Source organism: Symsagittifera roscoffensis, chromosome 6 (genome assembly GCF_963678635.1).
Source record: "Symsagittifera roscoffensis chromosome 6, txSymRosc1.1, whole genome shotgun sequence".
NCBI classification, from domain to species: Eukaryota; Metazoa; Xenacoelomorpha; order Acoela; family Convolutidae; genus Symsagittifera; species Symsagittifera roscoffensis.
The window spans coordinates 28,344,582-28,360,317 of record NC_087067.1 but is presented as its reverse complement, the minus strand read 5'-3'; the positions used below and the strand labels follow the sequence as shown (position 1 = coordinate 28,360,317).

The window sequence follows — 15,736 nt, the reverse complement described above, 5'->3', positions numbered from 1 at the left end:
AAACAGAACAAAATTAACGACGCATTTTTTAAATTTCAATTTTCAAAAAAAATGTTTTCCTTCAACTTGTAGTACAATTTAATTCGAGAAAACTGGATCAGGTAAAATTTTTATTTCGCTGGGAAATCTGAAAATTAAATTCCACTTTCCAAACTAGAAGTCCTTTAGATTTTTGCTGTTCGATATTCCAGTTTGCCCTCCTTTAAACAAAGAAAATGCAATGCAACTAAAAACGAAATCGGACGTCAAACCGCGAAAGCTACTTGACCTGCAAAAAAAAAGAAAAAATCATCGCGACCTATACATGAGTCCCCAAATACGTTCATCGATTCTACATAATGTCAAAAAACAAAACTCCATGAACTGGTTCAAAAACTCTATTTTTTCTTCAATAACGCCATTCTCCAATCATTTAGAAAACAGCAATCAAAAACGATCTTTATGCTTGCCACAAATTTTCAGCTTTATTGCATCAAAGCCAATACATATTGCAAATTAACTCAGGAAACGAAAAAACGACGGAAAAGTTTTGCATCCCACTCAAGTGTTTTACATTTGTAGACTTTCAGGACTGTCATTTTAAAAATAAAACCTTTGCGTTCAAAACTCATTTTGCCTGAAGTTGAGCGCCGCAGCATGTTCCCTTTGCAGCGAAAAACAATTTCGAGCTCCAAAGCAATTTTAGAATTTTAATAACAGTATCAGTTGCTCGAATAAGAAAAGTACTGCAGAAACTAAGCCGGCGGAAAAAAAACAAAAAGACAAACGATAGGCAAAGAGAACAGGTCCTAGGCAGACTCGAACCCTCGAGTTTTTCCATCACGCAGATGCATTACCTCGGCCCCAAGTCAGTGGTTGAAAATGAATTGGTTATAAGCTTCAGCTATCAAGTTGTTTACCGGAAAAATACTACGTTCCTGTTTGATAATGCTTGCAAGGCACACGCAAGCGTAAAAAAAATCAAGCACACGCATATTATACTCAGGGCTAAGCTGAGCTTTGCACCTCTGGCGATATAAATCAAGAAAAAAAATCGAAAATATTGAAAAAAAAAAACAGATCTATCAAAACGGAAATAAGGCTAGTTTTGAAACAAAAAAATGCCAAGACAAAAGAATGTGAAACAAGCATCGGAAGATAATGTACCCAGCGGTAACAAAGCCGAACATACCTTGTCAGTAACCCTTTAAGCCGAAACAAAATCAACGAGACTTAAAAAAAACGAATAAGTCACCCCTCACCCTCAAAACATACAAACACTCAAAAAACTTCATTTGCTCGTCAAATGAAACAATATGAGCCCAGTACGCCGATATAATATAAACCCAAAACTATTAAGCGCAAAAAACAGAAAAAAAATCACAATAAAATTAAGACTAATAAGAAGCTATTAAGTCCCCCTCGCCCTCAAAACACAGACACGCACACACAAACTTTTTTCGCTCGTCAAAAGACGCACTATGGGGCCAATAACTTGATATCATTTAGGACAAAACCTATCAACCGAAAAAAAAACGGAAAAAATATTGTCATGAAAAACATGAACTATAATTTCTATTTAGATTTTTAGCATTTTTTGCGAACCAGAGGTGAGCATAAAAATTTTTTTGTTGTATATTAAAACACTAATATTGTAGAAACTCAAAAAATGACTTCTAAAATATGGCAACTAAGCCGAAGAAACATAAGCCAACAATAATAAGCCCACTTTTTTTTGGAACGGACAATTTCCAGTTTGAAAAAAAAAACAAATACTTTCCGATTCGAACCAAGGACCTTTGCCATCCCAGGCGCATTGGTTGACTCCAGACCAAGTGTGCCGGAGACACAAAGGAATTTCAACTAATTGTGAACTGAATCATGATTTACCATTTCTAATTTTGACCATTCTGTGAATAAAGTTATATAAGGGTCAAAAAAGTCTTTTACCCAATTGCAATATTCTTGCTCATTGCAAGAAAAATAAGGCTTGAAACTATTTTAAAGTCAATGAGGCATTCATCTATGCAATTTCCCGCCCTTAAAGCCCTGCTGAAATCTCAACACAGGAGAAGTGCCGATACATGAATATGTTCCCGAAGAAACGGGTAAAAAAGTTACCGTACAGCAACATTTTTGACAGAAGTTCGAAGTATAATAACTTAAGATAATTTCCAGTCATTCTCTAACGCTCACGATTCATAAAAGCTCACTTGACAAATTCAAACCAGGCGAATGAATTATCTTTTGGAAGGAGGAAAATCGGAACATTTTTTATGCCGTAGTACATATTTTTCCACATTGCAATCAGAAAGAATCATAATTTCAAAAAACTTTTATAGAAAGCGCTGTTCATTGCTTTCTTCTGAATAAGGAAGATTCTGAAAGGCTTCCAAAAAAGATACATTTTTTAAGGAAACATATTCTTGGAATGCAAATAGTAGCACAGAACCAGCAAGCATTGAGAATAATTTCAGTTATAGTAAAATTGCTGAAATTATATGAAAGTACAGTGCTGCGGCAACTATGCCGTTAAAAAAAGCTGACAAGCTGACCAAGTCTGGCGAGAAACTTTTTTGTCACACGGATATCTTCCTTTGCAAATAACAGATCCGGGTCAATCGATCCCAAGATCTTCATCTTAAAAGGTATATGCGTAACCTTGGATTTTATGTGTGGATTGACGCCTTGGTTGTACGCCAAGGTGTCAAGTGATTTTGTTCAACTAGTTAACAGGAAAAGAAATTCTTTATTCCGATTTGGCAACCGATCCTTGCTAATCGCAAGCGTAATTACATAGGCGTGGAATGGCTCTAACCATCTTGTGCACTGACCGTGTCTATACTGAAGCCTTTTTCAATTGTCTTTTTTAGATGTATTTTCCTTTTATAAATTCAAAGGTCTCAAAAGAAGATATGAGACATCTGATTATTCTCGAAGACTAAATCATAGCACAAAGGTATATATTACGATACCGAACGTGGTTTAACAAAAGTTAGGGAAAAGATTTGCTCAAGTCAATAAATATGTATGTTTTATCCATTACCACATTGCATCCTTTCGGAAGGAGACATTAGTTCTCACTTCTGAACATGAAAACAAAACATGTGCTATGAACCATTTATTTCTTTCTTTTCCAATTACAAAGTAAACTAAAACTGAGAAAATAAAAAAGGGATATGTCTATTTGATAGAAAGAAGAAGCTAAGCGGCCGATATCTATCAAAATTAAAACGAGCGAAAATGAAATTGATATGCTTCATCGATAAGATGCAGAGCTGTAGGAAAACAAAGGTTATTTTTTTCTATTTTATTTAGTTTTCAAAGTCTTTTCGATTTTAAGTTCTGAATTGAACCTTTATTTTCTTACAAAAGAGCAATATTTTGAATTAAAGAACAAATATTTACATAAATTTACACAGGAAAATTCATTCACTCACACACAGTGAAGATGTAACTATTCATTCACACACATTTGAGATCATGGCTCTAAAACCCCCTACTCCCTTCCTTGGCCATTAAAATCTTTCATTTCATTTCATTTGTCTGATTCAGATATAAACAAATTGTGTTTTATGAAGGAAATCATTTTTACCATTGTTGCTCTTGGCAAAATATCTTGCAAGATTACATTCAAAAAGTTAATTGTATGCCTGGGAAAAGGGTTCAGGTCAAAAGACCAAAAAATGTACTCAGTTTGAAGCGCACTATATGGCTCTATCGAAAGGATTCAGTCCACTCTAGTAAAATAAGCTCAATTATTAACAAACACAGATTTTAACAGGTCAAATATGATAAATCGTTTACCAGATGGCATAAAATGAAACATTTTCAATTAGCATAAAATCCATGCAACTAAAGCCATGATAATGTAGGTGTAAAATGGAGTTACTTTCTGCGAACAAATTGACCATTCAGTTGTGATAACAACTTCATCACAAACACTGTTCTTTATTCTTACTATAACCATAAACTTGTGGTTGAAGGTTTATTCTGATCAATATTCTGATCAGACTAGACTCACAACAAATTGCCAACCAATATTTATTTGAAAACTTTTTTAGACTTTGTTCTTTTTCACGATAATTCAATTCTGATAAGTTTTCATAAAATCATCATATTCAAATGAAAACTCCTTATTTATGCCATAAGGGAAAAAAGTCAAAGGGACATCGCCGGATCATCCATTAAATAAATCAGAAAAAGTTGATCATCCTTTTGCTCTCATTAATAAAAATATAAAAATATATTTAAACAAACGAACTCATTATCCAATTGTATTTTTTCCTAATCTCAGAGCAACAAATTGAATTTAAATTCAATGTAAGTGGTCGATATTACCCTGATATCTGGAATCTCACATAGTAATTTACAATAAAATTTGAAGAAAACATTGTGCACAACCCGAAAACATTGTGCGCCGAAAACATTGTGCACAACCCGAATTAATTAAAGTAATCGTTACAAATTGATACCAAACAATTTAAGTCGTAAAATCTAAGCAAATAAAACTTTTTAGATTAAAATTGGAAATAGATTAAAAGAGCAAAGAAACGATTCATTTCAGTCACTCTCGTCTTCAAAATTTTGTTTCTGCGAAAGGTCTGCAAGTGTGGGATTCGATCTCTTGATCTCTCCGAGTTTGGACCAGAGAGAGTAGAGCAGTTTCTCGTTTTCGCTGATAAGATCGACCAAGAACTTTGTCTTCAGGCTTTCTGCGAAGTCAGCCATGTGACTACTTTTCTCTTTGTACACCTAAATTTCAAAACTTTTTTTTATCAAATTAATTTCAAAATAATAACTTAAGCTTCAGTTACCCCCTTCCGCCACTGCAACACGTTCGCAACTTAAAAAAACTGAGAAAGTTATGACATACTTAGGACCAGTATTTACCAATTAAATAATAAAACATAGCCATTAGACAGTTGGAAAAGAGTCACCAACGCAAGGAAACAGAAAAAATAATACACTTAGATTTTTCGAATTTCACAAAAAAAAAATTAGGCTTGAAAATTCTTTGAATTATCTAGAACAATTTAAGGTTGACACTTTTCTGATAAAATTAACCCAATTTGAAAAAACTGGATCAGTTAAATTAAAATCGACTTTCGAACCTAGAAGTCGAGCACCTGTTTTGTGACCTTTACACATTTGCTGTTCGATTAGTGGAGTTTTCCTTCTTTTAACGAAGAAATGAACTGAACTAAAAAAGAAATCAATCGTCAAACTACTAAAAATCATATTTTAGCGTGAACAAATTTTTTGACTTTTTCCTGAAAAAAAAACAAAAATCCATCAATACCTATATAGGAGTATTCACTACGTTCATGACTCTTACTCAGTCTCGCAAATACTTTCTCACAAACACTGACACCTAAATCGGCGTTAATGAAGACAACCAAAATTTTCAAATTCTCCGGGGTTCATAAATTGTACAACTAAAAGATAAATGCGTCAAAATTCTTGAGAACGTCGAACTCCGCAAAACTATTTACAAGCTTAAGAAATAGATGGTAATTACCTCTACAATACTGGTGGCCATTTCGCTGTCTCTGATGCCTAAGTAGTTCTCTAGCAGGTCATCGACCTCTTTCGTAGCCCGCAGGTCAAAATCACTCGGCATGTCAGTTACAGCTGCATTGCCATCTCGTCTCAATCGAAGAGACACGCGACCTAAAAAAAAACATTTACTGAAACAGTCTCTCAAAATATTATGGAAAAAAACTAAACACGGTGTTCGTTTGATGGGCACGGCGGCAATTCGTTGCTATTATGAAAAGCTACAATTGGTCGCAAGTAATTTAATCAGCATTCTTTGCTAAGAAATTCCGCGAAACATTACCTATCGAGTCCCACAAAACTGCAAAGGCATGGCCGTCTAGTTGCCAAACATGGCTAAATTAATTCATTTCAAATTGGTTACTCATTTAATATTGAAAACTGCTCTGCGACGATCTTATGCGCTTTTTCAGATGCATACAATTAGGCAAGGTCGCTTTCGTTCAGCCAACTTTTGAAACCGAGCGTCTACTTAAGCATTTAAAGGCAGGTTTTCTCTAAACTCTACTTAAGCAAGAATATCCAGTTACAGTGCAATTAGCGCAAAATGCTCTGATCCCAATCATCCTTGCAAAAAACATTGAGAAAAAGTAAGAAAAACAAGATTTTCCAATAAAACCATTTCTGGTGAGGGGATTAAGGTTGAACGAAAAAATTTCTTTTTTTTTCGCCCTTTTGACGCTTATCATTTTTTCTCGGCACAGAAAAAGTTTGGAACATTTTCAATTCAACTCGAATAATGATTGGAAGCGTTTTATGGCTTTAACAACTGAAACAAAAAAAAAACTTAATTAAAGGTCCCTCCCGTGTAGTTACGGTTCGTGCAAAAGCTAGATAGGGCCATACCAGCGTTATATATATGCGTCAAATCACTTTAGAATCATAAAATGAAGTCTCGAGAAAATGTCAAAAACACTCCATATTAAAATTTTTAATATTAAGGCATCGTCATCAAGTGGTCCTAGTTATTTAAGCAGACCATTTTAGCAGAAGACCGATCTTTAAGCAAGTCAGAACACTAAGTTCAATTGCGGCATCGGCAAGGAGCGACCGCTTGCACCTATGCGCTTACATTCAGCACGGGGCATAGGAAATTAGACAAGCAAATTAGACGTAATTGTACTGTTCGTGTCTGAAATTACTTTCGTTCCAGCATGCTAAAATGTAAGTCAATTTTTGAAACTTGGGACCGGCTTACTCGCATGCGTGCCGCTGAACATGCGGCAATTAGGGTGATTAGAATTGAGTTAGTATTATCGGGGTTGAGAAATTAGACGATAAGCAAATTAGACAGAGGCACTTAAAAGGAAGTTAGACGATTTTGCAAAAACGTAATTGTGAGGAAATAGACTAAAGTGAGAGAGATTAAAACTGTTTGCAGACAAATTGCAAGAGAAAAATAAAATTGTTTGTATGCAGACAACAGTTATGTTTCGGTGGCCAAAAATTTTAGATGTCAATCATGCATAGTTTATTCAATTCACACAGAGGCGAAGTTGCACTTCGTATACACAAGCAAAAATATGACCGACAACGCTACTGAGAAAAACTAAATGAGTAAAACTTTGAGTCTACAAAATTTCTTAAGTGACGCACGCCAATTATGAGTCTACATAATTGTTAAGTGACTCAAGCCAATTATGACGCATTAGCAGTACCAGTCAACTTGAAAAAAAAATTACCAACTAACATGCCTCAATTTATAGAGCAGACGCATTTTAACTAGTATACGAAAAAGTTCATTAAAAACATGCGACCCTGTTGACGTTCGAACCCTCTTATTTTGCTGCTGGTCTCCTTCCCTACCTCTACCTCTACGCTACAGAACCATAACACCTTGAAGCTAAAACGCTAGTTGTTATACATTAGTGTGTGTTAATATCCTTAGAATTCGCTGTACTTAATCGCTGGTTATTGATCTTATGCATATACTGCAATAAAAGAGCACTTTCAAAAAGAGCACTAATACTTGCGACTTAGATTGGAAAAAAAGTGAGTTCGTAATATCACACAAGCTTTGCTGATTTGCTTGTGTAAAAAGTCTCCGGTAATATTCGGACTTGACATTTTAGGTTCATTTAAACTAATTGTTTTGATAGGTAATGTCAATTTATGTTCTTTTTGTATTTGTGAAACTTGACTCTTAAGAAAAAATTTTGCTTGACACTTTCCTTTTCATAGCAGTGACGTCTAAAATGCAAGATCTCTAAAAAAAACCGTCTAATTTAGTTTTTGTAGTCTAATTTCCTAGGCCCCAGTATTGTCACATTTGCAACTAAATTTCAAACTGATGCGTGCGGCATCAAAGTGAGTAATTATTTTCTATTGCGCATGCTAAGCGGCCTGCATGCATGTCATTATACCCCCAATTTAGATTATTGTCTTTTTCACATTGATAGTTTTGTGGACAAATTTTGAGATAATTGTCTTAATTAGGGAAGCTTGACCAACGACAGAGTGTATTTTTATGACTCTCAATCAATTATGCGTCAGTTTTATCAGGTTGGTCTGCTAAAGACTATATTTCACTTTTTCTGCTGAAGGATAGGTCTGTTAAAAGATCGGTACCCTCATCAAGTGAATACTGGGATCGCCCTATTAGCATGTGTGCCGCTTAGCATGCCGTTTGTTTTCTCGCATTTGCAACTAAAACTCAAACTGATGCGCGCCCCAACAAAGTGGGTAAGTACTTCGATAGCGCATTCTAAGCGTCACACATGCCTCCAAAGAATACAACATCTAAGCCGTCCTTTTTTTTTTACTATGGCACTTAATGAGTTCTCAATTAACTGTTTTTTTTTATATAACTAACACCTGATGCGTAAAATTACACTTCTGGGGCATGCAAAGCTGATCTTAGCAAAGCTGGGCCTTGCATCTTTTGTTTTTGTCTATGAGACAAAAGTAACCAAATCATAGGGAAACCTCAAAGATTAAAGCAATGCAATCTATGTAATTAACCTGATAGAGTCCTGGCGAGGTTCGAAGCAGCCGTTGTCTTTCCCAATTGAGACCTCGGTGCGATCTGGTCAAATTCTTTTCTGGGTTCAATCAGCACCACCTTGAAGTTAACTCCCACTGGCAGACTTTTGAGAACTTTTGCCACCTCGTAGTGTCTGGAACCAACCATTGACTCCCCGTTTATTGAATGAATATGATCACCGGGCATGATTTCTTTGTGTTTTGAGGCGACACTTTCAGGTTTCACACGCTTCACCAGTGCTTTTCCATTGCCGTTATCCGTAATAGTTATGCCTAAAAGCAAATAATTGATGCTAAATTCAGAAATAGCAATCAAAATTAAAATCTATCAAAAAAAATTATGACAGAAACGAAAAAGAGTTTTGCACTTTTTGCGATCCAGAATTATGTAATAAAAAAATGAGAAAAATCAAAACAAAGGCCTATTGCAATTTTTTAAATAAGAAAAACATTGAAAAAATTATACAAGAAACAATTTCAGTCCAACTCTAACAAAAAAGTAATTGTAAAATCTTTTAAAATTACTACAGAAATAAACAACCGGCCAATAAGCAGACAACAATTGTGACAAAATTATTGAGCCGACACAAAAATCAACTTTTATCTAAAAAACTTTATCCAAAAGGGAGCATTAAAAAATTTGTTTCCCTTGAAACGACTAAAAAATAAGGTCACTGAGCCGATAAAAATTAAACCAAAATCATTTGGGCAGAACAAACGTCTTTGAGCGAAAAACATAAATATGAACTCAAGGTTAGTAAAAATTAAGCGGTAGAAAAATCAAAAAAACTAAAAGCAACTACAAAAGCCTATATTAAAAGTTGACAAAACATATGCAGACAAAAAAGGTCACTTTTTTCAATAGAATATTTCACATTTGGAAAAAAAAACATGTCCAGTCAGAATCGAACCCAGGACCTTTGCCGTGCCAGGCGCATTCGTTAGCTAAATTTACCATTTCTAAGTTTGACCATTCTGTGAACAAAGTTATTTACGGGTCAAAAAATCTTTTACACGATTGCAATACCCTTGCTTATCGCAAAGGTAAACATAGCCAACTGACAGTTGGAAAAGAGTAATGAACGCAAGGAAACTGGGAAAAAAAATCTTTGTTTTTCAAAAACCTTCAACTTTTGAACATCGGAGAAAAAAAAATAAATGGCCCTAAAACTGTTTGAATTTGTAGAACAATTTATGATGGACACTTTGAGATTTGAGAAAAATGGATCAATAGGCAGAACTTTTATTTCGCTGGGAAATCTGATAATTAAATTCCATTTTCGAAATTAGAAGTCAATCACGTTTTTCGTAATATTTACACTATTGCTATTCGATAGTGAAGTTTACATTCCTTTTAGCAATGGAATGCACTGAACTTATAAAAAAAATCACAAGTCAAACCGCGAAAAATCAAAATTGAGCGTGAACAAATAAAATTGTAAGACTTTTTCCTGAAAAAAAAATTACCGAAACTATTTAAGAGTACTCGCTACGTTCATTACTTTTTATATGGCTTGAAACTATTTAATGTTAATGAGGCGTTCACCTAATTATGGGGGAACAAATCTATCACCCGATTGCAATACTTTGATTTCTGGAAATTACATTGTGTGTAACTAATCTATTAAATTTACAAACCAAGCCAACAAATTATGTGCCTGTGAGAGTACCATTGGAGCTCCAGAACCGTTCACAGGTGTCTCAGAAACTTAGCTGCACTACATTAGACTGAAGACAGGCCATGAAACCATTTGGGAATTAGCACAGATTATTAGCGCATACTGCTATCTTATTCCTTTTTGAAATAAAAAAAAAAACTAAAGCAAAGAACAATTTTTCTGCATTTTACAACAGCCAAGACAAATTAGATCAGAGAACACATATCAATTGAACAAAAACGGACTCCTAAAAGAAAACGAAAACGTTCAACAAAATTCAAGTAAGCATCAATAGTTCAAACTTAAAAAAACCAAAACAATGTACTAGAACAAAGCAAAAAAAATTGAGCCACCAGACAGCTGGGAAGGAGCAAATTAACGCAAATATCAAATTGACTTTCAAATACGGCTTTCTGTTTGTCAGATTGTTTGAGAGTATATTCAGATTCTGGGTTCTTTTACTTTTTTGATTAATAGTTTATAAGGGATCACTATCGAATGCTTACTTAAAGTATACTACGAAAGTAACGAAATCTGCTCTGAAACCACCGAAGTTACAAGTGATGTTCCCCAAGGATCGCAACATGGACCTCTTTTTTATTCTTTATGTCAAAGAACTGCTTCAGAAAGTGAAACAGTGTATACCAAATGGCTACCCTGATGACTATAAATTTGTAACAACTGATCTGGCAAACCTTCCGGTCGAGACAGTTGTAAAAAAAAAGTTTCGAGCAGAAATCAAACGATGATGTTCCGGAAAGCAGAACTCACAGATCAAAATTGCCTTTATGGGCAAAACCAAGACTTCAGACCTCATGAAAAATCTAACAAATCTCAAGCGACAAATAGTCAAAAGATCAAACCTGGCAAAACTAATAGACTTGAAAAAATGGAAAACAAAATAAGTAAAACACAAGTGCACGACCAAACAGAATTCGAAGAGAAACCTTCCAAGGAACGAAAATCTCCGACTGGAAACAATAGTATATTTCCAGAAACAAGGCATTTTACAAAACGAATAAAAATTAAGGACTAGCACAAGGCAATGTTCTTCTGTGAACTTTTCACAAGTGTCTATACAAAAACTGACAGAATTAAAGAGGACGTCAGAGCGGTCTCACCGGTCTTTTCAACAAAAGACGAGAAAAAGCAAATCCTGGAAGAACTAGTACGGACACGGCATGTGATCTGACAAACCTTCCATTCAACATCGATCAAACTGAATGGAGCCAACAGGCAGTTGGAAAAGAGTTAATGAACGATTGTAAACGGAAAAAACACACCGCCTGTCTATTGAAAAAATCCCAACCTTCGATTTTACCAGAAAAAACAGATGCTCTTAAAACTCTTTGAATTTCTAGAGCAAATTATGATTGGCTTTGATGATAAAATTGACCCCATTTGAGAAAACTGAATCACAAGTAAGTTTTTTTGTTTCGCTGAAATCTGGAAAATAAATGCCATCTTCGAAACTAAAAATCGAACACGTTTTTAGTGCCTTTACACTTTAGCTGTTCAATAGCGGGTTTTACATTCTTTTTAACAAATGAATGCACTAAACTTAAAAAGAAATCACAACTCAAACCACGACAATCAAAATTGAGCGTGAACAAATTGTAAGACTTTTTCCTGAAAAAAAAAAAACAAAAAAAAATTATTACTCTGAAAAAGGCTTGAAATTCTTTGATATTAATGAGGCATTCATCTATTTATCAGGTTTACCAGGAAATGAAAGGCACTTGAAAAAAATCAGAAGCCAAAACGCAAAAAAGCAAACTTCAGCTCAAAAATTTAAGATTTTTCCTGGAAAAAGAAAACAAAAAACAACATCGCGACTTATATAAGAGTCTGAACTAAGTTCATCGACTTTTAAAAAATGGTCCAAAGATAACAAAATGAGAACGAATAAAACTTACTACCAAAAAAAAAATATTGATCATGAACATAAACTGAATAGCAAAAAAAATCGATATGAAGAACGAACAGAAGGAATTGGGTGTGATAACGTCAAACTTGTGAAACGCGATGCACCAGATCCTGAAAGGCGTAACACTTCCTGAAACGCAACATCTCTGCCAAGTCTAAAAAAAATAGTTTGCAACATCTCTGCCAGCTACAATAAAAAATAGTTTGCATTAAAACAAACTATTCTTAGATGTGGCAACTAAGCCGACAAATATTAGAGTTTCATTTGAAATAGAAATTATCCGTTCGAAAAAAACAGGTCCTCGTCAGACTGAACCTAGGACCTTTGCCGTGCCAGGCTTCTTGTTTACTTCCAGGCTAAAAATGCATGAGACACTAAGAAACTTGAACTCATTATGAACCAAAACCAAGGTACAAACAGGGGTCCAAATAAGTCCTGCGAACAGTGTTATTTTCGGGATAAGTCCAGTACCCGATTGCAATAACCTTGCTTATGGGAAGGGTAATTAACAATGTTCTACTGGAATTATTTCACCTTGATCTGCAATAGCGGACATTGCAATCCAACTCAGATAATGCAACTACAATACTACTACTAATGCTCCTTGAATTTGAACTCCTTGTAAAGCAAATCAAACACGTGGAAATTTTGACCTGCGAACGACGTTTTTTAATTTGAAGCATAAATAATTTACGGTATAAAAAGTCTAGTACCCGGTTGCAACACCCTTGCCTTTCCGGAGGGTTAAAAAATAGTTTCAATTAGTTTCAATCAAAAAATAAATTCAATCCATGTTTCAATTGATTGTTTTTAAAGATCTGTCTTAATGGAATAATTTTGAGCATTCGAAGCCGGGTTCTCAGAAAAACCGGAAAACCTTAGCAACCCAAATCGAAGGTTAACTAGCCGACACTCAAGAACCTGAAAATAAGCCAGCAGCTGAATTTGATTTTTCAAGAAACTAAGCATGTCAGCCGCTCAAATATTCAATTGATTTTGCTGGACAAGTTGCTGCCCTAAAAAGAGTTTTTATTCCTATTTCAAATCGCTGGCTAAATTCAAGCAAAATAATTAAAATACTACAAAATGATTACGATCTAGCCGTTCTCTGGCACTTATGATTCATAAAAGCTCAATTGAAAAACAAACCAGGCGAAAAAAAAATATTTCCGAAAGAGTTAAACAAAAACGATTTTTACGCGATAGTACGTACTGGCATATACGTATATATTTTCAAATTATTGCAATAAAAAAAATCGCTAATTATTGTCTTTTTCTTTTCCTTGTCTTTTTCTTTTCCTTGACTTTTTCTTTCATAATTTCTGAATAAAAAAGACAGATTAAAAAATTTCAAAACAAGCTCCAAAAAATTGTGAATAAAAATAACGAACAATTTCAAAATTCATCAAAGTTTCCTCGAACCCAATGATTTGCAATTAAATGAAATACATTTAACAAAAATTCAATTGGAGTTTTAAAAAATTCTTACACGATTCGAGCCACGGAACTTTGTCGTCGCAGGCTTTTTTGCTACCGCTTCGCCACAAGTTCGCACCAATTCCTTGATTTTGATTCCATATGAACCAAGGTGCCTAATGATTCAAAAGTTTTTGTTTCACAAGTTGTTACCCTGAAAAAATCCATATTCCGATTTGAGATTGCTCGCATTGCACAAGTGTAAAGATCAGTTCGAGACAAAGCACATTAGAGTTCGTGAACGATGTTTTTTGTTATTGCAAAAACGAATAACATGTGCAATCCTCTGCCTTAGGGGGTGCAGAAAACTTGAAAATACATACTTAGACAATTCCATCAGTGCTATAATCGAGGAGGGTAGATTTTAATAGACAATTCTCTGGATCCTGTAAAATCGACTTGATTTATTCATAAAATTTTGCCAATGAATTTACACTAGTGAACAAAATTAAACGCAAATTTACGTTGTTACTCTCAAAAACGCCTTTTTTCAAGTTCCATATTGGAGAAGACTCATTGAGAAGAATTTGACCAACATTTTTAAATCAACGCGCTACAAATGATCTAAGCTACACTATCTGAAAGATTCAAATTTTGATTTGTATCACTTACCAGTCTTTTCCAGGTCTCAAACGCCAGTTTCACCATTTGTTATAGGTTTTTCAAACGGTGTGAAATTATGAGAAACAACAGAGCTTAGGAAAGTTATCACATGAACAATGAAATATACTCGTTTAAATGTTACACTTCGCATGATCAGTTTTTACTAATCCGCTTATTCAAAAGTGTTCACTCCCAAAGAAACCTCAAGACAAATGGTAAAAACTGGCATTTTCAGACCTAGAAAAAACTGGTAAGTGATTCAGATCAAAAATTGAAACTTTCAGAGAGTGTAGTTTAGATCATTTGCAACAGGTCGATGTAAAATTTTTGGCAAAATTCTGAATAAATATTGTCCAAAATGGTCCTTGAAAGAAAACATTTTAGAGAATAAAAACCTAAAATTGCGTTTAATTTTGTCCTTTAGTGTATATATAGCGTTGGTATGGCCACTGACCGTCGCATGACGGAAGGGCCCATTTTAATTGACCTCTTTTTTATTATAATAGGGGCCATCGTTATTCTTTGCACAAGCTGGATAGTGCCATGCCAGCATTAAACTCATAAAGCACACGAGAATGATTAATTCAAGTCCTGTTAGGAGTATCTGACCTAAATCTGATGAAGCATGAAAATTTCTCACCAATTGCAGCTTCAGACTTATTCACAGTCACCTCTTTCGTCTTTCCAGCAATGTGCACATAGATAAAATCATCCATATTGATGGTTCCGCCGATTAGACATTCCATGTCAACAGCATAATTATTTATTGTACAGAAAAGAATACTCGATTCGCTCACATTAAGAACCGTACCGAGTCTGTCATACAGTTGAGCAATATTTGCGAAATTTGAAACATTCGTTGTAGGCGAACCATGGGCTAGTTGAACCCTGAAAGCTAGCTTGGTGGGATCCTTCAAGACTTCTTCAACTTGATGTCTCTCAACCATTTGCTCGTAGTCTGCAGCATCTACTCCTTTTTTCTTCTTTTTAAACAGATTTCTCAGCTTCTTCGGTAGCTTAGGCATAATTACCTCAAAATTTCAGCTCAAAAATAGAGAAAAAATCTACATCAAGAAAACAATATACACTACTGGGGAAAACAAGGTTGCTAAATTTAAGCAAAACTAGCGTGTAACGCAACTCCGATGCTTCGAAATTTTAACATATCATCAAAATGGCATATCTCTGAGAAACTGAGATGATTTGAGCAGTCTAACTTGGAGGAAAGAATTGCAGCCTCTGAGATTACCCTGCGAACACACCATTTAAAGGTTGGGAAATTCCAAATTCAAAATGTTTTTTTTTATTCAAGTTTTTTTGAAGAATTTTGACAATGTTATATCTCGGAACCCAAATCATTTGAGCCGTCACCTTTGGAGGGAGGATTTTTAGGTTTCGGAATTTTTTAAACCTGTTTTCTGAAAATTTTTCGGAAAAAAGCATGAAAAACGTCATATCTCGGAAACTAAAAAGATTAGAGCAGTCTTGTTTGGAGAAAAGATTTGCAACGTCTGAGAGTACCTTGACAGCACCCCCTACAATACAAAGTTGA

The 15,736-nt window shown here is 34.7% G+C and overlaps 1 protein-coding gene across 1 annotated transcript; it reads right to left on the bottom strand.

Annotated features, from left to right (window-relative positions):
• Positions 1-3,555: 3,555 nt before the first annotated feature.
• On the bottom strand, positions 3,556-15,495 carry LOC134848097 (PDZ domain-containing protein GIPC3-like). Its single transcript, XM_063865442.1, has 4 exons — positions 14,825-15,495; positions 8,500-8,793; positions 5,501-5,652; positions 3,556-4,734 (listed from the first exon to the last, which is right to left on the bottom strand). Exons 1-4 carry the CDS (start codon positions 15,207-15,209, stop codon positions 4,543-4,545), a joined length of 1,023 nt encoding a protein of 340 aa, XP_063721512.1. The 5' UTR covers positions 15,210-15,495; the 3' UTR covers positions 3,556-4,542.
• Between the last annotated feature and the right edge of the window lie 241 nt (positions 15,496-15,736).